The sequence below is a fragment of the Labrus bergylta genome, chromosome 18, assembly GCF_963930695.1.
Source record: "Labrus bergylta chromosome 18, fLabBer1.1, whole genome shotgun sequence".
NCBI classification, from domain to species: Eukaryota; Metazoa; Chordata; class Actinopteri; order Labriformes; family Labridae; genus Labrus; species Labrus bergylta.
In genome coordinates, this window is record NC_089212.1 from 12,270,962 (window position 1) to 12,293,633 (window position 22,672).

The 22,672-nt window shown below is 41.5% G+C and overlaps 1 protein-coding gene across 1 annotated transcript in view; it reads left to right on the forward strand.

The window, feature by feature from the left end:
- The window catches only part of LOC109981315 (ryanodine receptor 3-like), a 109,012-nt gene that overhangs the window by 78,166 nt on the left and 8,174 nt on the right, over positions 1 to 22,672 (forward strand). Inside the window, exons 54-93 of the mRNA XM_065966428.1 lie at positions 106 to 269; positions 431 to 509; positions 1,027 to 1,116; positions 1,227 to 1,370; positions 2,180 to 2,242; positions 2,403 to 2,478; positions 2,772 to 2,895; positions 3,008 to 3,123; positions 3,212 to 3,279; positions 3,384 to 3,505; positions 3,661 to 3,710; positions 4,504 to 4,564; positions 5,454 to 5,692; positions 6,216 to 6,297; positions 6,390 to 6,520; positions 6,814 to 7,137; positions 7,508 to 7,748; positions 7,883 to 7,970; positions 8,074 to 8,166; positions 8,604 to 8,618; positions 10,333 to 10,503; positions 10,650 to 10,709; positions 10,809 to 10,943; positions 11,545 to 11,657; positions 13,456 to 13,552; positions 14,540 to 14,649; positions 14,811 to 14,862; positions 14,945 to 15,001; positions 15,100 to 15,199; positions 15,281 to 15,360; positions 15,444 to 15,520; positions 16,883 to 16,956; positions 17,696 to 17,713; positions 18,364 to 18,444; positions 18,589 to 18,677; positions 18,773 to 18,901; positions 19,030 to 19,134; positions 20,364 to 20,445; positions 20,578 to 21,890; positions 22,044 to 22,102. Coding sequence (XP_065822500.1) covers positions 106 to 269; positions 431 to 509; positions 1,027 to 1,116; positions 1,227 to 1,370; positions 2,180 to 2,242; positions 2,403 to 2,478; positions 2,772 to 2,895; positions 3,008 to 3,123; positions 3,212 to 3,279; positions 3,384 to 3,505; positions 3,661 to 3,710; positions 4,504 to 4,564; positions 5,454 to 5,692; positions 6,216 to 6,297; positions 6,390 to 6,520; positions 6,814 to 7,137; positions 7,508 to 7,748; positions 7,883 to 7,970; positions 8,074 to 8,166; positions 8,604 to 8,618; positions 10,333 to 10,503; positions 10,650 to 10,709; positions 10,809 to 10,943; positions 11,545 to 11,657; positions 13,456 to 13,552; positions 14,540 to 14,649; positions 14,811 to 14,862; positions 14,945 to 15,001; positions 15,100 to 15,199; positions 15,281 to 15,360; positions 15,444 to 15,520; positions 16,883 to 16,956; positions 17,696 to 17,713; positions 18,364 to 18,444; positions 18,589 to 18,677; positions 18,773 to 18,901; positions 19,030 to 19,134; positions 20,364 to 20,445; positions 20,578 to 21,890; positions 22,044 to 22,102 — 5,372 coding nt within the window. The remainder of the gene's footprint in view (positions 1 to 105; positions 270 to 430; positions 510 to 1,026; positions 1,117 to 1,226; positions 1,371 to 2,179; positions 2,243 to 2,402; positions 2,479 to 2,771; positions 2,896 to 3,007; positions 3,124 to 3,211; positions 3,280 to 3,383; positions 3,506 to 3,660; positions 3,711 to 4,503; positions 4,565 to 5,453; positions 5,693 to 6,215; positions 6,298 to 6,389; positions 6,521 to 6,813; positions 7,138 to 7,507; positions 7,749 to 7,882; positions 7,971 to 8,073; positions 8,167 to 8,603; positions 8,619 to 10,332; positions 10,504 to 10,649; positions 10,710 to 10,808; positions 10,944 to 11,544; positions 11,658 to 13,455; positions 13,553 to 14,539; positions 14,650 to 14,810; positions 14,863 to 14,944; positions 15,002 to 15,099; positions 15,200 to 15,280; positions 15,361 to 15,443; positions 15,521 to 16,882; positions 16,957 to 17,695; positions 17,714 to 18,363; positions 18,445 to 18,588; positions 18,678 to 18,772; positions 18,902 to 19,029; positions 19,135 to 20,363; positions 20,446 to 20,577; positions 21,891 to 22,043; positions 22,103 to 22,672) is intronic.

The window sequence follows — 22,672 nt, forward strand, 5'->3', positions numbered from 1 at the left end:
AGCTAACCACATTACATGTATTCTTTAAATAATGTTTCACAAGTAACATAAAATAAAGAGCCGGCCTTTGCTCTAACCTCTTGATTTCTTCCTCTGGCCGTGCAGAAATACGACGCAGAGCTTTTCAAGATGGCCATGCCTTGCCTTAGTGCCATAGCTGGAGCTTTGCCCCCGGACTACGTGGACGCCTCTATCTGTACCGCTTTGGAGAAGCCTGTTTCTGTAGACGCTCAGGGCAACTTTGACCCCAAACCCATCAATACTGCTAAGTAAGCCAAGTTGGAGACAGACATCGATAAGACTTTTTGGTTTCAGCCTGACTGATTGTATCATACGTTGTGATTATATGCACAGTGTGTGACTTTACAAGACTTAGAGTTAACATGCATTTGCATACACGAGCTGACTCCTTTTTCTTGTCCTCTTCCAGCATTGCTCTTCCAGAGAAGCTTGAGTACTTTGCCAACAGATACGCAGAGCATTCCCATGAGAAGTGGTCGGCAGAGAAGGTAATGCCAAATAGAAAACCTTTGGAAAAAATGGACAGAGAAGTGTTCAGTATTCGACCAGGAACAAGTCTTGAGTGCAGTAAGAAAATGAGGAGAATACAGTTACTGCATGCAAAATCAGTGAGAAAGTATTTCAGCCATATGTAAGTGGAAAAACAAATTCAAATGAGTGCCTCTATTTTGTTTCATTTCATTTTTTTCCTTTGATTATGTTTTCTAATAGCAATTTCTGTAGGGGATACTTTGGGTACGCTGACAATAATTGTGCCAGTCTCTGTGTAGCAGGCCCCTGTGTTCTTTTTCTTGCCAACTGCCTAGTCTGAATTGTTGCATTCGTCAGAAAAAGTTAACAAAAGCTGAGGACAGCAGGAACTGAATGTACTGTGGCTCCCTAACGTGTGATGCACAGTTAATCTCTTAACCAGTCTTTCGAGTAATAAATCACATCCTCCGGGGACTGTGACGGCAATGAAGATTCCTTTGACCCATGGGCGTCCCTCTGTGCTTTGCTCCTCAGGTGCTGCTGGGATGGAAATATGGAGATTGTGTGGATGAGAAGGCAAAGATTCACCCTCAGCTCAGGACCTACAAAGCCCTCACAGAGAAGGTACAAAATGTTGAATATGAGATTTGTTAAGAAGATTCAAACTGATGAAATATCATGAATATTGAGAGTGTTGGCTTTCTTTCCCCCCAATTTCTGTCTGTGGGCTTCAGGAGAAAGAGATTTACAGATGGCCTATTAGAGAGTCCCTGAAGAGTATGCTGGCAATGGGCTGGAGCATCGACAGGACCAAGGATTGTGAAAGCATGTCTCTGAGGGAGACGGAGAAAATGAGGAAGATCTCTCAGTCTTCGCAGGTGAAGTACTGAGAATATGACAAATAAACACAAACTATGCAGGATCTCCAAAAAGGGAAGGGGATATTATGAGAAGAATGGAAAAATATGCCAATTATCCTAACAATGTTGTTTGTCTCTGGAATTACAATTAACGCATGACCTTATATTTTGAATGCCTGAAAATGTAATCCTACTCCTTTATGAGTAATATAATCATTAAGGTGTTTCTTTTTTTAGTCTATTTTAGCAATCCCCTTAAATATGATTTGAACACGCTAATCATCTAGGCCAACAGGGACTTTAAACTTTCATGGTTTGGAGTGAATGAGGAATATTTCTTAACACAGCCAGTAAGATAAAATGCAAACTGAAAACTTACAGGCACATTTATTTAAGATAAGGCAGGCATGGCAGGAAGATAGGTATCAAAGGCAGGTCAAACAAAGAAACTTCAAAAACACAATTTAAACAAAGCCAGCGGTCCTGTATGACTGAAGAAGATTCATCATCTACATTGGCTCATTATAACATTGAATTATTGTGTTAGTAATTCTTTGAGATCTGGTGGAAAACTGGAGACTGATAAAGAGAGTGAGAAGTGAATAGGCTATATGCATCTTCAGATATTCAGATCTAGTTGTATTTTCCAGTGGACACTAAGCTAATTTTAGTTGCTAATCTCATAGCACAATAGACCCAAAGCCTCAAGACATCGATTAATCCTTTAACAAATGCTATTAAAGCTGAAATCTTGTTTAATCAAAGTGTTTTTTAAAGCTGTTTATATTCAATGCCTGACTGTAAATCTGCATCTTCTTAAACTCTAGGCAAACGGCTTCAATCCGAGCCCAATAGACACAACCAACGTGATTCTATCCAGAGAGCTGCAGGTGAGCGACCTTACATATTATGTTTTGCTGTGCTTTGTACACATCAAACAATCTATCAGTCTGAACATGAGATGAAAAGCAATTATTTCTGAATGTGAGTGAGTAACGTGGGTGGGAAATGCGCCACACTAAGATGTACTGTTATTTATTTTGTTCCAAGGGGATGGTGGAGGTGTTATCTGAAAATTATCATAACATCTGGGCCAAGAAGAAAAAGAGCGACCTTGGAAGCAGAGGTGATTTCATCTTAAAGTCAATCATAGAAGCATATATTACAGCACACACATACCTGCCAAACAGAAAGGAATCAGACCATGTGCCTGAGTGTGTGTGTGTGTGTGTGTGTGTGTGTGTGTGTGTGTGTGTGTGTGCTTAGGTGGATGAAGATTGCCATTTGGTTGTTTCTGTATTTGTCTAAGAGCGTGTGCATGTTTCTGCCTTGCTCATCTGGACTGAATTTGTTAATTTAAGCAGAATGTCCACTTAATGTGAACCATCTGCCCTAAAACAGGTCTTTGTTTGGTTTCAGGTGGGGGGACACACCCTCTGTTGGTGCCTTATGAAACACTGACAGCCAAGGAAAAGGCCCGCGATCGAGAGAAGGCTCAGGACCTTTTCCGCTTCCTGCAGATTAATGGCTATATCATCACAAGGTCAGTCATTTTAGAATCCCCCTCAAACGCTATCATATGGATTACTTCAGAATCCTGTGATTTCTAACGTGATTTATTGCAAATATCTTAACACTCTTTTTTTCTTTTGCAGAGGTTTGAAGGACTTGGAGCAGGATTCCTCATCCATGGAGAAGAGGTTTGCTTATAAGTTTCTCAAGAAGCTGCTCAAGTATGTTGACTCAGCTCAGGAGTTCATTGCTCACCTGGGTAAGTTCATGTTACATAAAACCTGACTGCTAGAACTTCAGGAAGTATTGTTTCTTTCTATTAAATGTGTCATTCCATATCCATCCAGAGGCCATGGCCGCTAGTGGAAAAACAGACAGGTCCCCTCATGAACAAGAAATCAAGTTTTTTGCCAAAGTAAGTGTCTATGTAATTACAACTATTGTCCACACAGATAGGTCTTTTATATTAAATGTCTATTTATATGATCTGGTCTTGTCTTTTGTGATATCTTCCCTCAGGTTCTTCTTCCGCTCATTGATCAGTACTTTAAGAACCACTCCCTCTACTTCCTCTCCTCCCCCAATAAAAACCTGAGCAGTAGCGGCTACGCCTCCAACAAGGAGAAGGAGATGGTAACCAGGTACAAAATGAAACAATTCTTTACGCTGCAACAATGAAGCATGAGAAACACAATTCTTCACCATCTTTATTTAAAATCTTAACTCTTGATGACTAATCTTCTCTCCACTTAGTTTAACTAATTTGAACTCCCTTTTCTGTCCTTCACACCTCCAGCCTTTTTTGTAAACTGGCAGCTCTTGTCAGACATAGGATTTCTCTCTTTGGTAAGCTGGTTGCCTTGACTGGTCAGCAATGTGTGTGTGTGTGTGTGTGTGTGTGTGTGTGTGTGTGTGTGTGTGTGTGTGTGTGTGTGTGTGTATGTATGACAGCGTGTGGTGAAAAAAGTAAGTGAGGTTTTATCATGTCTAAAAGGGATTCTCTTGGTTTCTAGCTCTTAGCTCTATTTTTCATACTGCAGTACTAATCTGTAACACTTTTTCTGTCACGTGTTAAACAAACAAGATGTATTACATTAACCAGTGAGCTAAACAGTATGCAGGCTGTTCTTTTTTCCTACTTTGTAGAGAGCTATGATTTATTTTTTGACTGGCTTTCCGCTCTAAATGCTTTTCTAAATTCACCCACACATGGTGTAGCTTTATATTCATTTGTCAGAAATAAGGATGGTGTCAATCGTCTCATGTAATGCCCAGCAACATGCAATGAACAGTCTTCCTTTTCACCACAATAATGAGCTTTTAAAAAACAAAGGTTCTCAAGCCATGCCCACGGAAGAGATGATGGATTATTTCGATTTGAGGCTTTATTCAATCAACTCAACCACCGAGTTCAATATTTAAACGCTTGTGTCATAACCACAGTGCATATAATACATCACAGTGTGGCCGTGAACTAGATAAAGATCCTCTAACCTTATCAAATAGAGCAGAAATCCATTAAACCCTGTTTGTTTAGAGTTTGTGTGGCATTCTAAATAAACAGACATAGCATGGTAGACTGTGTGTGTGTGTGTGTGTGTTTACATCATACTGATGGCTGATGATTGTGTTCTTATAGGGAGTGACTCCACTACTATCGTCAGCTGTCTGCATATTCTGGCTCACACCCTGGACACCAGGTGAGGACATTTTAGGCAACAGTGGAGACTCAAAAGGAGACTGGCACTTTTGAGTCTCCTCCTTGAAAAACAAAATTGAAATAAAAATCACCATTAAAGTTGTTTGAATGTAGACAACAGCCCTGTGACAGGTTATTATTGAGCCTAAACAATAACTGTTTGAGAAACCAATGAAGTTGTCCCCACGTAAACCATGAGTTATAATCTAACCTCTGACGCCCAAGAGGAGGGCATTTGCTAAATAAAGGGCATTTTATTTCTAACAGTAAGTATTTGGCTGTCTTTCTGGAGGCACTGGCATTAAGGAAGAGAATCTTGTGGCATTTAAATGAGCAAATTAAATTTCATGTGCCACATGTTGCCTAAAGCTTATTGTGTTCTAACGAGAAAATGTTCTGTTTGTAAATGCAGCTCTCACATAATGAGGCTCAATCTGCACTTGTGTCGAAGAGCTGCAGCTGATGCCCACATACTCTCTGTCTTTTATTTCTCCTTCCTGTGGGACAGATCAAGGAGCGACAAAGACTAATTTATTCAGCAATGTTATGAACTGTGAAATGCTGAAAATAGACAGACTAATCAAATTAATGCAGTGTGCTGTTTCAGAGTAATATTGGCAAGCTCACCTTAGATTTAAATATCCACCTGATTCATTAAATCAAATCATCTATGTTTCAGTGTAAGGGAGGTCAAGGTTGACACTCATGCCTCATATTTCATGACTAAAAACCTTCTCTGACTGTGAGAATTAGATAATTGCATATATGAGTGTGTCCTGCCTTGAGTAAACAGTGTTGTCCTTTGCGTACTAAGGGGTATCCTGAGCTTTATTTTAGCCCTGCCCTCGCACATTGCCAGTCGTTTATCACGCTCTCTTTCCCTCCACCAGGACGGTGATGAAGTCTGGCTCCGAGCCCGTGAGGGTGGGGCTCAGGACGTTCTTTGAGAACGCAGCTGAGGACTTGGAGAAGACGTTTGAGAACCTGAAGCTGGGGAAGTTCACTCACTCTCGCTCGCAGATGAAAGGGGTGTCGCAGAACATCAACTACACCACTGTAGCACTGCTCCCCATTTTAACAGCTCTGTTTGAGCACATCACTCAACACCACTTTGGAGTCGACCTGCTTTGTGAGTCCTGACAGCACAGGAATGATCAAAATGTTGTGCAAGAGGAGTCTTAAGAACTGCAGTCAAGTGTCGGTGTTAAGTCTGATGTAATGCAGCGATGACATGCTTTATATCCTGGAACATTTGTATTGCTTACCCTCACAAAAGTATATTAAAATTCCCCCATATAAATATGAGTTAGCAAATTAACAAGGGACATTTACACAGGCCTTCACAATGCAGAGTTAATCTCAGTGGAGACAGAATAATATGTTAAAGTAAGCTATGTTTAAAATTTGATTTCATTTAGAAATAGCTACAAAACCTGCTTTAAGTAAAATCAGCTTTTAGGGTTTCATGCTAACAAGCTAAACTATAATGCTGAACAACATGTTGCACAAAAACATGACATCAGTCAAACGTCAACATCTGTAAGCGTAGTAGCAGGCGTGTTAACATTTAGCTCAGAAGTGCAGAACCAATAACCTGCTTTTATTATCATACTACAATTTGTCTTGTTATCATTTTCTTTCTTTTTCTCCAGTGGATGATGTCCAGGTGTCCTGCTATCGAATCCTCACCAGTCTATATGCACTGGGCACTGGGAAAAACATCTATGTGGAAAGGTATCTCAACTACAGCTTTGTGTTGATTTCGACTCAATATTGATATTAAAAGCATCTTTTTACGACCTCACATCTTCTCCTCGTCCCTCAAGACAGCTCCCAGCTCTCGGCCATTGTCTGGCCACCCTGGCTGGAGCCATGCCTGTGGCCTTCCTGGAGCCGCTGTTAAACACGTACAACCCCTTCTCTGTCTTTAACACAAAGAGTGCCAGAGAGCGAGCCAGTGAGTCATATGTAATTATTCTAAAATAGACGAGGTCATTACCAGGGGCGGACCAGAGTGTCAAATCAAAAAGCTATTTTTATGGTTAAAGCAAGTGTCTGACTTTTAAAATCATCTCATTATTTTGAGATGTTCTTTATGTTTGACAGCTCAAATAATCTGATGTGTATTTTGTTCCTTTCGTACTTTTTGCACATTATGTTTGTATATTTGAGTGACCCTCCTCTTTAGAATAAAACTTTAATTTGATTATGTAAATAATGTTGTAATGTGTATCCCCTGTGGTGTCTCAGTCCTAGGCATACCAGACTCAGTGGTAGAGATGTGTCCCGGCATGCCGCGGCTGGACGGTCTGATGAAGGACATCAACGACATGGCTGAGTCTGGAGCAAGGTACACCGAGATGCCTCACGTTATCGAGGTGGTGCTGCCCATGCTGTGTAACTACCTTTCTTACTGGTGGGAGAGGGGACCGGAGAACCAGCCGGCCAGCGGGGGCAGCATCTGCTGCACCACTGTCACCTCGGAGCACCTCAGCCTCATCCTGGGCAACATCCTCAAGATCCTCAACAACAACCTGGGCATCGACGAAGCCTCCTGGATGAAGAGGATTGCAGGTGCGTAAATACAATGGAGATTGACATCATGAGGCCACACATGATTGCCTTCCTTTTTCCTTTTTATGTTTTAAAGCCTACCACTTGTTGTTTTTATTTTATTCTCTTTACACTAGAACAGAAAAAATATATATATATTTCAAGTAATCTTTATTCCCCTATACGTTTTATAGCTCCTGCTGTGAGGAGTTTTAAGCTGATTATGAAACAGACTGAAATTGATACTGATGCCTCCGTATGAGCTACTAAAGAAAACACAACCACAAGAGAGCACACTGATTGTTTCTATAGGGTTTTGAAATGACTGTCTTTACGTTCATGTGATCGTCTGTTACAGAGTGACATTTTCTCTCTCTTTCACCGTTTTAAGTGTACGTGCAACCTATCATCAGCAAGGCCCGTGCAGACCTGCTGAAGAGCCACTTCCTGCCTACGCTGGAGAAGCTGAAGAAGAAGACGGTGAAGGTGGTGTCTGAGGAAGAGCTGCTGAAAGCCGACAGTAAAGGAGACACGCAGGAGGCGGAGCTGCTCATCCTGGACGAGTTCGCTGTACTCTGCAGGGACCTGTACGCCTTTTACCCCATGCTCATCCGCTATGTGGATAACAACAGGTTAGCTCACTGACAGCTGCATGATGAAGTTGTTTTTTTTTTAAAAGGGGTTATTTAGGAATAGTTCAGGTGGATGTTAGTGCTTGCAGATAAGATAGAGTGGATGAATAAATCTATGTCTTCTTCTTCTGCAGATCCAGGTGGCTGAAAGAACCAGATGCTGACTCCAATGAGCTCTTCAGGATGGTCGCTGAGATTTTCATACTCTGGTGCAAGTCACATGTAAGTTGTCTCATATCCAGCGCCAAAAAAAAACAGCAGCCCTTTAAGTAATCCAACACTGATGAAACATAAATATCTTCCATTGACATTTGTCTTTCTTCAGAACTTCAAAAGAGAGGAGCAGAACTTTGTGGTCCAGAATGAAATCAACAACCTCTCCTTCTTGACCGGAGATAATAAAACCAAGATGGCTAAGGTAGGTTTTGTGTTCTCAACTGCTTCAAGTTCTTGCTAGGAAAGCAGATTCAAAGTCTTTCAGGCATTTTAAGGATGCATTCGACCTTTAAAACATGTGCCAATGTTTATATGACAAAGCTGAAAAGGATCCAGAATAAGCAGGATCGTGTCTGACCTTGACTTATGATTGTGTGTGTGAACTTACGCATGCATGATTTAACAGTACATTACAAAAGACTAACACTCATCCCTCAGTAAAGTAATATTCCTCCATACATGCATTAAGGGGGTCAGAACATTTATTTCTTGTCTGCCTGGTGAGCTGTTTGAAGGCAAACAAATGCTTTTCATTGACGTTCACGTCCATGCGAGGACTGCGTGCCTCCATTAACCACGCCTTCATCTTTTTCCTCTATCTCCCTTTTCTCTTTCTGTCCTTCTCTCTGTCTCAAACAGTCCTTTAAGGAAAAGGTAGAGTGATGCAGTGCATGAGCCGTTGACCTGCCAGCTTATTGGCTTAGATGCTGCAGTCGCCGTGCAGAAAAGCCAATAGCTTGTGCTGCTGTGCTGAGTCTATAGTGTAGTTCAATATATAAATCATGTCCCTTATTATTTGTGGTCTCCATTCATCATGTGTGACATGGTTATTTTCATCATTCCCTCATTCCCTCATGGGCAGAGCTCATCTGGAGTAATGAAGCCCCGCCCCTTCTGTTGAGCATCATGTGACTGGTGTGTTTGCAGTTGATGAATTGTGTGTGTTTTTTCTTCGTGTGTTTGACCAAAAGTTTCCCGAGGCTATTTCATGTGATGTCGTGGTTGACGTGTGATAACTGTGTGTGTACATGTGTGTCTGTGTGTATGCATTAATATGGAAATTATGTTTTCAAATTGACTCAAAGGTGCAGGCTTCTCTTTATGCTACCATCAGCATCAGTTCTGCTAGATTTTTTTGCTGAGGAGTGAAGCTTTGTCATGCTTCAGAGTCAGTCTGGTGACAGTTTCTGTCAGGGCTGAAGAATATGTAAATCAGTCACCTCCAGATAAAACTGAAGTGAAGGTATTCCTTAAATAGAACAACCCCAGTTTCGACAAAGTTGGATCATTCGGTAAAATGTAAATAAAAACAGAATGTGATCATTTGCAAATCATTAAAAAAAAAAAAAAATCAATTAAAAGCAACTCAAAGACAACAAATCAAATGTTTAAATGTAATTGATTTTTGAAAATGATATGCATATTTTGAATTTGAGGCCAGTAAAACGTTTCAGAAAAGTATGTATTTAAATGTAGTTCTCATTTGTCATATTTTTGATCCATAATGCTCCAAACATTTTCAATGGCTGACAGGTTGGAACTGCAGGAAGGTCAGTTTATCACCCCGACTCTTTCCCTACAGAGCCACGCTGTTGTAATACATGCAGAATGTAGTTTGGCATTGTCTTGCTGAAATTAGCCTGGACTTTCCTGAAAATAAGAAGTTGTCTTATTGGCAGCACATGTTGCTCCAAAACCTGTTTCTGTGGATCAGCATTAATGGTGCATTTACACTTGTGCAGATTAACGATGTCATGTGCACTCATGCATCCCATACCATCACAGGTGCTGCCTTTTGAACTGTCCGCTTACAATAATCCGGGTGGTCCCTCTCCTCTTCAGCCCAGAGAACGTGGATTACAGAATTTCCAAACAGAAAGAGTTTTGACTCTTGAGACGTGTGAACCACATAACCTTGGGCCTGGACCCAGAGAAGGCAGCGTTTCAGCATCTGATTTAAAAATGTTTTCCTCTTTGCATGGTAGAGTTTCAGCTAGTATTTGTGAATGCAGCGATGAACTGTTATTGCAGACGATGATTTTCTAATTGTTCCTCAGTCCATGCACAGTGGGGTCGAAGCGTGTTGTTGACCTCAAATTTAAAGAGAGCATATAATTTTCCAAAATCAAAGAATATTTCAGACATGTTGTCTTTGTGATATTTTCAAACAAGCATGTCGTTTCAATGTTTATTCAAATGATCAGCTTCTCTTTTTATTTACATTTTACACAATGTCCCAACCGTGTGATTGGGGTTGTATGTTTTTCGCTAAAAGACCAGCTAATAAGCTAATTAATCATTTTACGCTGGCCGATCTTTTTTATTCACCACGTTGTGTTATTTAAGATTAACCCTGTAATTCTTCTAGTCTGGAGGACAAGACCAGGAAAGGAGACACAAAAAAAGACGTGGTGAGTTCTACTCCATTCAGACCTCGCTGATCGTGGCCGCTCTGAAGAAGATGCTTCCTATCGGCCTCAACATGTGTACCCCAGGAGACCAAGAGCTCATCTCCCTGGCCAAGATGCGCTACCTTCTGGTGAGACAACTTCTATATGACCATGCACCAGCGACACATTATACATTGGTCATATGAGATCAAACATGATCCTTTTCCCTTCAACATGAAAACAGTAACAGTTCCCTGTAATAGATTATCTTTACTATTCCTTCTTTGTTCAAAAGAGAGACACAGATGAAGAGGTCAAAGACCACATTCGACAGAATATGCATCTTCGAGTAAAGGTGAATATGTCCAAATCAATATGAAGTTATTATACCCGTCCCCTCCCACTTTTGTGTACTGTTTGTTGTTTTCTAACATCCTCCTGTGTAACTCTTCAGTCAGAGGACCCCGCTGTGAGGTGGCAGCTGAACCTATACAAGGACATAGCGATGAGGATCGAGGGGCCTCCAGATCCTGACAGGGTTGTGGACCGGATCCAGAGGATCTCTGCTGCTGTCTTCAACCTGGAGCAGGTCTCTGCTCGAGCATTCATACTCACCCAAACATATCGTGATGTGAAAATGGCTCACTTGTGTAAAGCATGGAGAACATGACTCGGTTAATTGAGTTTGTGTGTTCTGATGAAAAGCTCCTTAGGGAAAATGGTGCTATAATAATATTATAATAAGATAAGATAAGATCGACTTTATTGATTCCCCATTGGGGGTAAATAATGACATCATCAAATACACAGCTAATGGTACTTAAGGTTAGTTTGCTAATTATACATAGTTTGATTTATTTTAGGGTCCTTAGAGAACTTTTGCTTCCACAGGTCCTGATCATCTGTTTAGGATGTGGCTTCATCGTAGCACTTAATGATTAACCATATATTGTAAAATCAAGAAAAATCCACACGTTCTACTTATCATTTTTTTGTAATCTGTCTGATTCAGCCACTGCTTTTCCTCTCAGTAAAGTTGATGATGAATCACCAAAATACTAAACTCCAGCGCTGAGGAAAAATCTGATGCTAGTCGATGTTTATTCCCTTTAGTTACCTTGTAGAAAATGCTGGTCGACTGTTCTGATTAATCATGTTTTCTTTACACTTATTTCTTCGACACCCATTAGGTTGAACAGCCACTGAGATCAAAGAAATGTGTATGGCAGAAGCTGCTGTCCAAACAGAGGAAGCGAGCGGTTGTCGCCTGTTTCCGCATGGCTCCACTTTATAACCTACCAAGGTATGACTATTGACCTCACACCTACAGCGTCTGCTTCTTTCCTGCTCTGATTTTAGACTCAAGTAATTCCTTTTAATCATTCAAAGATGACAGTTGCATTGGTTGGTCCCAGTGGAAGGCAAACAGTACAGCATGTTGTGATGTCACCTCTAATGGACAAATACCACCACACGTATTTCTTTCTCACTCGGGACTCTCATTTTTCTTTCTCTGTGGGTTCTGACCCTGCATTAATGCACAGCCTCCCTCCCTGCGTTTGTAAGGACAAATGTCTGGCCTGCAGCTGTTATCAAGGAGTAGAAAAAGGGACACTGGCAATTTCATGCCCTGCTGCTCTGTAACTCAATCACAAGTAGTCAGGCAGAGAGCTACAGTAGGGAAGAAAACAATTATGAGGACCAACCTATGGGTGGCCATCTTCAGTCCCGCCCGCCTGACAGCATGACTCATTTATTCAGAGTTGTTGGCAGTGAAATATGACAGAACATAGCTTCTAATTGTTAGACCGTATTTACAATGCAGACACACTTTTATGCTTCTTGTTTGCAGTGATTGATCTGATTTACTGGTTGGATGTCAAACTTCTGGATATTGTCGACTCTTCCCCCCCCCCCCTGAGTTGTACGCATTCAGACGTCGTCTTTTCTCTTTTGTCTCTCTGTTCAGCCTTTTGTTCTCCTCTCAGTGTCACACTCTATTGTACCTCATTCCCTCAGGCACAAAAATAATAATTACTTCCTGAAAGCCTACCGACATATTTGGCTGGAGATAATGCATGAGAACACAGGCTATGACAGTCTGCTCTCCATGCTGACGGTAATGTAGTGCTGATCCAATACTGCTACTGTATGACCTTGCATTACATTCCTTACTTAACTACCCACAGCTTTTCCTACTGCTACAGTTTGTGCTGCAGGTTTGACTCCCCTTCTGATGTGCATGCTGTTTATTGTTTTTACTGGTCCTGATTTAAGAAATGCTTTACATTACATACTGGTAAAGAGCAGGATGCAGAGATGCATTAAGTGTTGTGTCTGTAAGCTAAATGTGAAGTAAGCAGAGAAACAGTCTTGCTTAGCACAAATGCTGGAAGCAGGTGGTAAAAGCTAGCCTTGAATATGTGTAAAGCTTCTGTAAGGGGAGCTTTGGTACTGTATGTGTCAATGTTAAACAATGGCCGCTCTGATGCCTGTTATTGAAGGCATCCTCTGACACCTCGCGCCGGCAGCTGCATTTAGAGACGATAAAACACAACTAAACAGAAAATAACTTTGGTCTCATTTGCTTTCATTGGTCACATAGAGGCATCAATAATAATTTCAGTCTGTTTCACGATCAACTAAAAACTTTTCACAGAAGCTTTTAACAAAAGTTTAAAGAGCCAAAGATTTGTGCAAAGCTAAGCTAATTGTTTGTGGAGTTGTAATACGGAAACAGACTTTAGAGTGGTCTTCATCTTCTCATGTATATTTTGTCTTGGAAAGATTCTTTTTGTTTTAACTTAAATGAAAAAAAAAAAATCCCCTTCATTGTTGTTAATGTTTACATATATGAAAAAACTCAATAATCTAGCTTAAAACTGCTATTTCTGCCTGCTGATCTCTCCTAGATCAACAGTTCATCAAAGAACATCTACTCCCCTGTTTTTATAAATAACATGACAGTTTTCTCTAAGGTGACCAGTTGGACATGCCCAGCACCCTAAGCTAACCAGTACTAACCTCCTCCAAAGGGGACGTCTCCTTCCTTTGCCCTGCTTCTCTCTAACCCCGCCTAATCTCCTCTCAACCTTCCTCAGGCATCGCTCTATTAACCTCTTCCTCCTGGCCTATCAGAGAATATGGATAGAAACAGAGGAATACTCTTTTGAGGAGAAGCTAGTGCAGGACCTTGCAGTAAGTACTTGTGCCGCCCCACCGCGTTCCCCCTCGTAGTCCTTCTCCTTTTTATGTCTCAGTGTTCAAAGTGCTTGAAATCGGTCCACCAGGTACCACTTTGTCACACTTAGTCATCCATAAGCTGTCTCAAAACCGGGCGCCCATTTATAGCAAGCATGACATCACCAGTGATGTCATGGTTTTTTCAACCACTGCGTCCCTTCTAAGACAAACATCATCAGCTGTGATGCTTGGACTTAGAAAAGACATTGCTGAAAGATGCTGTATCTTTCAGGAATTAAAAAAAAAAACAAACACTTTCATTGCGCTTTTTGAGGAAGAAGTAGACATTTCTTTCTCCACAACTTCACAGAAGTGCAAATAATATCGAGCACTTTGTTCCTCATTACAGCACCATTTGCATAGAGGGAATGGATAGAAAAAAAGCCTCAAGTATTTAATAGAGATAATGGATAGTAACATGGGGACATGCTGGATCTGGATATGCCGTACTGTGCCAACTGCTGCTGGTTTTTGTATTCAATAATGAACATTCAAATTGAATGAATAACAGTTATGGTAATCTAATATTCTTTTAGACATTTTTAGGAATCACATCTCATTCTAAAGTATTTCTAATCAAAAGAATGTGACCGATGAAGAACTTTATGATCCAACCAACCAAGAGACACGCCCTTCAGAAACGTGTCTGTTACCATGGACGGTTTATCATAGGAAGTCTATGATAAAGTGTAAAAGTGAGGCTAATGGAGAGTCACGCTTAACTTCAATCTCATCAATTTAACCCTGCTGATCATCTTCCTTGGTGTGTGTGCCTGCCATCAAGTCTGTGACTGTGCTTGTTTATCGTCTGCATGCCATCAGTGTACCGTACTACTGTGGGTCTTTTTTATTATTGTACCTGATTAGGTAAGTAGACACGTATATTCTATGGCATATAGGCTACGTACAAGCCTGAGACTTACTTTGTGTGGGTTTATTCAGAAAACGCAGCCGAAAGTGGAGGAAGAGGAGGAGGAGGAGATCAGAAAGCAGCCAGACCCTCTTCACCAGCTCATTCTGCATTTCAGCCATAACGCTCTGACCGAGTGCAGGTAAACACACCTGTTCACCTGGCACACACACACGTTGCTCCATCTGTGCTATAGAACAGTTTTGGCCTGCTCTTTATCTAATAAAGAGAAGCGAATGATGTGATGTGATTGTGTATTCTGTAAGGTTTTAACATCAGATATGTATTTTCCTTTCTTGTTAGTTCTTTAGAAGAGGATCCCTTGTATATTGCATATGCAGATATGATGGCAAAGGTACCTAATTCTCTTCTCTGCTCAGTTTTAAACAGTTCAACAAAAGCTTTGCAGGTTTCACAATCTCTCCTCTCTCTCTTAGAGCTGTGCTGAAGGTGAAGAAGAAGAAGAGGAAGAAGGAAAAGAGAAAACATTTGAGGTGTACTATTGATTTCTCAGGAATAATCTTTTTCTATTTCTGTTTGTTTTGGATTTATATTGATGTGTGATTGCTACTGTGTTATTGATTTTGTACAGGAAAAGGAAATGGAGAAGCAAAAAATGCTGTACCAGCAGGCGAGGCTTCATGATCGAGGAGCAGCAGAGATGGTGCTTCAGATGATCAGTGCCAGCAAAGGTGGGAAAAGACAAGTTCACCCTCTTGCCGTCTTATAGCTGCCATCTAGTGTCTACATGATGTATCATTTGTGATCATCAGGTCGACTTGCTGCTATGGTGACTTTCACCCTCAAACTAGGAATCTCTATCCTCAACGGGGGAAACATACTGGTCCAGCAGGTATGCACACAGTAGATTGCAGGTAGACTATGTGTCATTCAAAGGCACAGCCCTCTGTTGATGGTACTTTTATCTTGACACAGAAAATGCTGGACTACCTGAAGGAAAAAAGAGATGTTGGCTTTTTTAAAAGTTTGTCTGGACTGATGATGTCGTGCAGGTAACAAATCTTCAAATAATTATTACACACAAAATGGAAAGCATACTTTGTGTTTTATTTCTCAACTTCAACTTATAGGGTGTTAGTGTGGCTCCGTCTTGCACACACACAAACTGCAGAGCTGGAAACATATCTGACGCATGCTTCATAAAAAAACTCCAGTCCAGGCTCTTCATTTCAATACTTTACTGAAAGTTTTTCTTGTCATTACAGATACAAAAAAAAATATAAAAAACCACAAACAAACTGAGGCTAAGTCCACACGTAGGCGTATTTTTTAAAATTGGTGCTTTTTGGCCTTTTGTACACACGCAAACATTCCTCCAGGTCACTGAAAACACATCTTTTGGGAAAACTCCTTCCAAGGTGAAGATTTTCAGAAACTCTGTTTAAGGTGTTTCTGTGTTGACGGGGAAAACGGAGTTTGGGGCTTGTAATGTCACACTGTGCGCTGGTTTCTCCTCCATTTTGACGTCATTATGCGACGCTGGAACTTTTGTGTACATGAGATTAGTGCGACAGCACACGTTACCAAACTAGTGCTCCCACTATGTTGTCGGGCAGAGGCGCCTGAATGGACAACTTTGTAAAATGGTCATTGGTTGCAGAGGAATGGCGAGAAAATGTAAGCGTGTCAATGACATCGATTTTGACTTGGCATGCTCATGACAGTCATAACAGTGCGTTTTCATGTGGATGTTTTTAAAAACTGAGCGTGTGTGGATGGGATTAGTTTTTTTAAACGGAGGAGGAAAACCTCTGTTTAAAAATATATTCACAGCCTCCAATCAAACAAACAAGCCAGCACTGGGAGCATGCTGTAAGCTTCAACCAATCAGCAGCCAGGGTTGACTGCAATCTTAATTGCCTTCGATTAAGCATGCTGCACTAGTGTGAGGGGATCAAACGCTGAAGAACACATAATGTATCTACTACACTCTCATGTTTTAATAGCTCTAACATAGGCCAACTCTGCAAATTGTGCACTGCACTGTCAGTTCACCAGTCACAGAAAGAACTTACCAAGCCTGCAACAATAGTTGTACAATGACTTATGGTTCCATTTAGATTTTGTCAACAACCTAGATGTCATCGGTCAGGGAAGCCTCAGTGAAATGATACTATTGTTTGCATTGTAAGAAAGGTTGGATGTTTTGTATTTGGAGTTTGACCTATATATAAGGGACTCAAATCTGAATATCATTACATTATTCAACCTAATACTATCCTGTTCAGTGCACCAACTTAAAGGAAACACAATACTGAAATGATGGAGTAGCCCTCTGACATCCATATTACAGAAATACTGAATATAGAAATTCATTGAATCATAGGTCAGACTTTGTCTTTTATCCCCTACAGCGTCCTGGACTTGAATGCCTTTGAAAGGCAAAATAAAGCTGAAGGTCTGGGGATGGTAACTGAAGAAGGATCAAGTAAGTGAAGAAGATACATGTACAAATGGTAAACAGAGTTCTACCGTCCTAACTGTGAGCTGAAGTGCCACACATATGGCTCATAGCCTTTTAATAATATCAATGAGGCTTGGTGTTGAACTCTCCGTGTGTCTCATACAGGCCCATGACGTTATGTGTCTTTAGTCAGACTCTTTAGTAGCTGATAGACAAATTAAACAGGAGTAGCTTAATCCAAACATCTCTGCTCTTTAGTTTGCTGTCGTACACACCCATTCTCCATGCCATGTGTGTCTCGTGTGTCATGTTGTATGTCACCATCAGGCAGGTGAACCTGTGCTACTGTATGTCTAAGTCCTGTCTGGGCCTTGTCTGCCACTAAAAACGACATCTACATACATGAAAATCTGCTTTAATTTTGACCCGATGGGTAGCATACAGTATACAAATATTATTTCCTCATACATATTCCAGCTCATTTTCACCTCATAAAGCTCAGGCATAAGTGATGGTAACTGTTACACTGATATTTAGTGATTCAAACACCTGCCTACAGAGCAGACCGTCCCTACAAACCTCGTTAAACGTACCGCATGTCTGTCGCAAATCAGTGTATGTAAAGATACTCCTATAGCGCTATCATTCTCTCCTGTTCCTACTTCTTCTGATTGAATATAAATGTATTCTCCTTTGCTTATGTCTGCTTTTGTTTTGTTTGTTTGTTTTCTTCTGATCATTTTTTTTATGTCATCGGTCGCAGTCAACGTGAGTGAGCAGGGTAAATACATGGTTTAGATTCTACTCATCCTATGCAATGCCGACATCTTGATTGCTCTCCGTTAAACTCCTCCCTCCCTCTCCTTATTTCCTTCCAATCCTCCTTCCCCCGATCCCCTCCTCCTCCCCTCACCCTGAATGCAAAACAACCACCTTCTTTGTACCTTGGACTGAAGGAACGCATGCATGCTCCTCTGACATCCGGATAGATTGTTCAGTCCAGGGTTGGATGCCCGAAAACTGACTCAAATCTCTCCACTTTTTTCCTTCCTTTTTTTTTATAAGAAGCCATTGCTTGTCATTTACTAACTTTTATTATACTAACAAACTTTAATTTATAAGAAATAAATCTCCTAAAGCTTTGATTGTCAGACACAACAAAGCTTTGCTGGTGTTAAACAACAAAGCTCCGTTTTATTCCGACTATAAACCCTGTTTTTAATCTATGAAATGATGCACTATATTCCCTGTCCTTGTGTTCTGAACCCCGAGTATAGTGCACATTATTTAATGGCATTTGACAACTAGGCAGCAGCTTTATGAGGAAGTGAAAGCTATGCAAGCCCTGATGCCTGAACTGACGTAAAAAATAATGAGTTCCCGACCTTCTTATGGCCGAATGGGACGGTTAATCTCCTTTTCTGTCCCCAGGTTCCAAAGTGCTGCAGAATGATGAGTTCACTAAGGATCTCTTTAGGTTTCTGCAGCTTCTCTGTGAGGGCCACAACAATGGTAGGTGGACATTTTCTCAAAATGTAAAGTTGAAGAAGATGCTACCTTGTGCTGCATGTGTCCAAATGATGTTTTGAAATAGACCCTGTGAGGGGAAAAGATTCCACTACCTCCAGTTATTTACTTTTTTGTCATCTGTTTTAGATTTCCAGAACTTTCTGAGGACTCAAACAGGAAACACAACTACAGTCAACATCATTATTAGTACTGTAGACTACCTGCTAAGACTTCAGGTATGATACTGTTACAGATAGATCTAGGATAATGTCTTGTCTTTGTTCTGTATATGTTGTTTAATGAAGCATGTCTTTTTGTTTACTTCTATAAGGAATCCATCAGCGACTTTTACTGGTACTACTCCGGTAAGGATGTAATAGACGAAGCCGGTCAGAGGAATTTCTCCAGAGCACTCGCAGTGGCCAAGCAGGTCTTCAACTCTTTAACTGAGTATATACAGGTAACTCCATCACAACACACTGCGCCGCTACAAGAACACATTAAACCCTGAGTTAAAAAGTCTAACTTTGATGTTTCTGTGATTATCCCTCTCCTCTCTCTCTGCCTCTTTCACGCTGTGTGATGCAGGGTCCATGTATTGGGAACCAGCAGAGTCTGGCTCACAGCAGGCTGTGGGACGCAGTGGTGGGTTTTCTGCATGTTTTTGCCAACATGCAGATGAAGTTGTCCCAGGTTTGTACTTTCGTCTGCAGTAAACTAGTGTCATTGTTTTGTATTTGCTTTCAAGGTTTATCCATTTCGTTCCACTTTGTATATGACTAAATTACATCACAGAGGGGATGGTGATAAATGGCTTAGCATGACTTTGACTATGAAGGAGAGCTTCATGACTGCTGGCAGTCTTAACAAATAAAACACATGATCTTCTTATCAGTATTATACAGTATAAAATATTTAGGTAAGTTGTTTAAATTTGCCCCTTTGAGATGAACTACAAAATATGATTTCTGAAAAATGACCATCTGGCATTCGTGCAGACAGTTTTACATTAAAGTTAGAGAGCGGTATACAACAAGGACAGAGTGAGGTTTAACTGCAGAGATGCCAATTTGATTAAATCAGGGGAATGTATTGTTGGTGATGCCTTACAGCAAGGTGTTTCATCTGTAGCAGCTCCCATATGTCTGTTGCTGACACATCAAAACATCTTTCATTATCCAATAAATTACAATACATGTCAAAGGCCGCACTACGTGAAGATTAGGTGACATAGGAAAAATGCAATACTCCAATTTGAATTGTGTCTGCCGTCATTTTAAAAGTAGTGATGCTTTTAAATCACTTACTGCATGTGACTCTTCTTAGTCCTCTGTCTCTGTCAGCCAGCTGCTCCTTTAATATAAGTTTGGCCACTAGAGGTCTCTCCAGGCTCAAGGATATCCTCAGGCTGCTGCAGTACAATTACATTTGCCATTCCACCCAGCTACATGATGCATGGCTCAATCTGTGATATTTTTCTCTTTCCCCAAGATGCCAGTATATGGATAAAATCCAACCACCTAACCTTATCTCAAGGTCATCAGAAAGAGCTGACTCTGACAGTAGAGGGATGAAGAAAGCACAGGTGGAGGGCTTTGAATGTAGCACATCAAAGTTGGCCTCAGATTTATTGCATGCCGAATACAGATTCCATAGAGACCTTAAATGAGTCAGACTGACCCTGCCATCTGCTCCCAGACAGAAGAATAGCATTAACCCTGGTGCTGATGGATGGATGTTATCTAGACGGCCCTTCTGGGCCTCAGCAGGACCATTGTGGGTCCCAGCAAAGTGAGGCAGCCTTGATCCCACAAGGATATTAGACAGGGTTGTTGTACCCTTACAGGGAGGCTAACAACAGTCTGTGTGATATAGTGAAGTGTGAGTCACAAGGTTTCCCCCTTTTTGTTTCCCACTAACAGGACTCCAGTCAGATTGAGTTATTGAAGGAGCTGCTGGACCTGCAGAAGGACATGATCGTCATGATGCTCTCTCTACTTGAAGGTTTACTTTTTGAACATCTACATAATGCTCTTTCATTAAACACTTTTTTTCACACAGATTTGCTGACTTGAATGTTGTTAAGAGTTTCTTATTGTGAGTATGAACCTTACCCTGACCTTTTTGACATTGCAGGTAATGTTGTCAATGGTACCATTGGCAAACAAATGGTGGACACCCTAGTGGAATCTTCCAGCAACGTGGAGATGATCCTGAAATTCTTCGACATGTTCCTCAAGTTGAAGGACCTGACGACCTCTGACAGCTTTAGGGAATATGACCCGGAGAGCAAAGGGGTCATCTCTAAGAAAGATTTCCAAAAGTCCATGGAGAACCAGAAGCAGTACTCGCAGTCTGAGATCGAGTTTCTTCTTTCCTGTGCGGAGGCCGATGAGAACGACATGTTTAACTACGAGCAGTTTGTGGAGAGATTTCACGAGCCCGCCAAAGACATCGGCTTTAATGTAGCTGTGCTGCTGACCAATCTCTCTGAGCACATGCCTCATGATGCTCGCCTCTCAACGTTTCTCGACCTGGCCGAGAGCGTCCTCAGCTACTTTGAGCCTTTTTTGGGTCGCATCGAGATCATGGGCGGAGCCAAGCGCATAGAGAGAGTCTACTTCGAGATCAGCGAGTCCAGTCGTACCCAGTGGGAGAAGCCTCAAGTGAAGGAGTCAAAGCGGCAGTTCATCTTTGACGTGGTCAATGAAGGCGGGGAGAGCGAGAAGATGGAACTGTTTGTCAACTTCTGTGAGGACACCATCTTCGAGATGCAGCTCGCCTCGCAGATTTCAGAGCCGGACCCAGTGGAGCGTCCGGAGGAAGATGAGGACGACAACCAGAGTGTAGCTTTAAACCAGGAAGAGGAAGAGGAGGAGATCGTGATGTTGGAGTCCTCCTCGGCCTTTACGATCGCCTGCATCTCAATGAGAAAAAGCCTCAGCCACTTCCGCCAGATGCTGACTCTGAAGAGCATGAGGCGGCAGTACAGGAAATTCAGAAAGATGAGTGTTCGGGAGCTGGTGCGAGGCTTCTTCTCTTTCTTCTGGATGATCATCACAGGCCTCTTCCACTTTGTCTATAGCCTTGTTTGGGGTTTCTTCCATATCTTGTGGACCACCATGTTCGGAGGCGGCCTTGTTGAAGGGGCTAAAAACATAAAGGTGACAGACATTTTAGGGAACATGCCAGACCCCACCCAATTTGGGATCCATGGGGATGTGTTAGAGATGGAGAAGATGGAGGCGAACGAGGGGTCAGCTTTGGCAGAGATGGGTCAGATGGCTCAGGGGGATGCAGCAGAGGGGGACCTGATGGCTGAGCTGCTGAACATACAGCCCAAGAAAGAGGGGAAGCATGGGGCGGAGCCAGGTTTGGGGGATGTGTCTGAGGTGGTGGTGGGGGACGCTCCGTCCATTGCAAGTGCCGTGAAACAGAAGAAGGCACAGGTCAATGTTTATAGCAACTCCTATTTCCTAGCATGTCTAAGCTAATAGAGATTGAGGACACATTAGTATTCTCAATGACTGAAACACATGTTTTTACATTACAAGACAGAAAGTGTTCAAATAACTAATCAAAGATTTTATTTTTTATTTTAGATTGCTGCAAAAAAGAGTGCATCACCTGGAGACTACAAATCTGACTCTGAGAAGGGAGAGTGAGTGTTTCTATTAAATTATTGTCCTTCCAAATGTAACTGTTATTTACATTTTTTTATTTAGCTTTTTTAAAATCCTGATTGAAATTGAACTTTTTACTTTGTTGTTGTGAGACACGCACACGCATACACACACACACACACACACACACACACACACACACACACACACACACACACACACACACACACACACACACACACACACACACACACAGGCCTGAAATATACTCTAACACAAACAGGACTTAAAGATATGCAACAATAGAGAGATGTCAGAGCGAGGGGGCAGCACAGGGACTGTCACCATGCTGGGCAATAAAACAAGTTCTATTTCAATTACACTTTTGGCTTCCCGCTATCATGACAACAAGATCATGGAGATTAAATTGTAAATGTACTTGAGCTTGTACAGACCTTTTCCAGTCTTCTGACTACTCAAAGCACTTTTACAACGCAGGTCACACCTACCCATTCACACACTGATGGTAGAGGCTGCTGTGTAAAGTGTTCAACAGTATTAACTAATCCCATTCATACATACACATACTACGCTGACTCAGCAGTGGA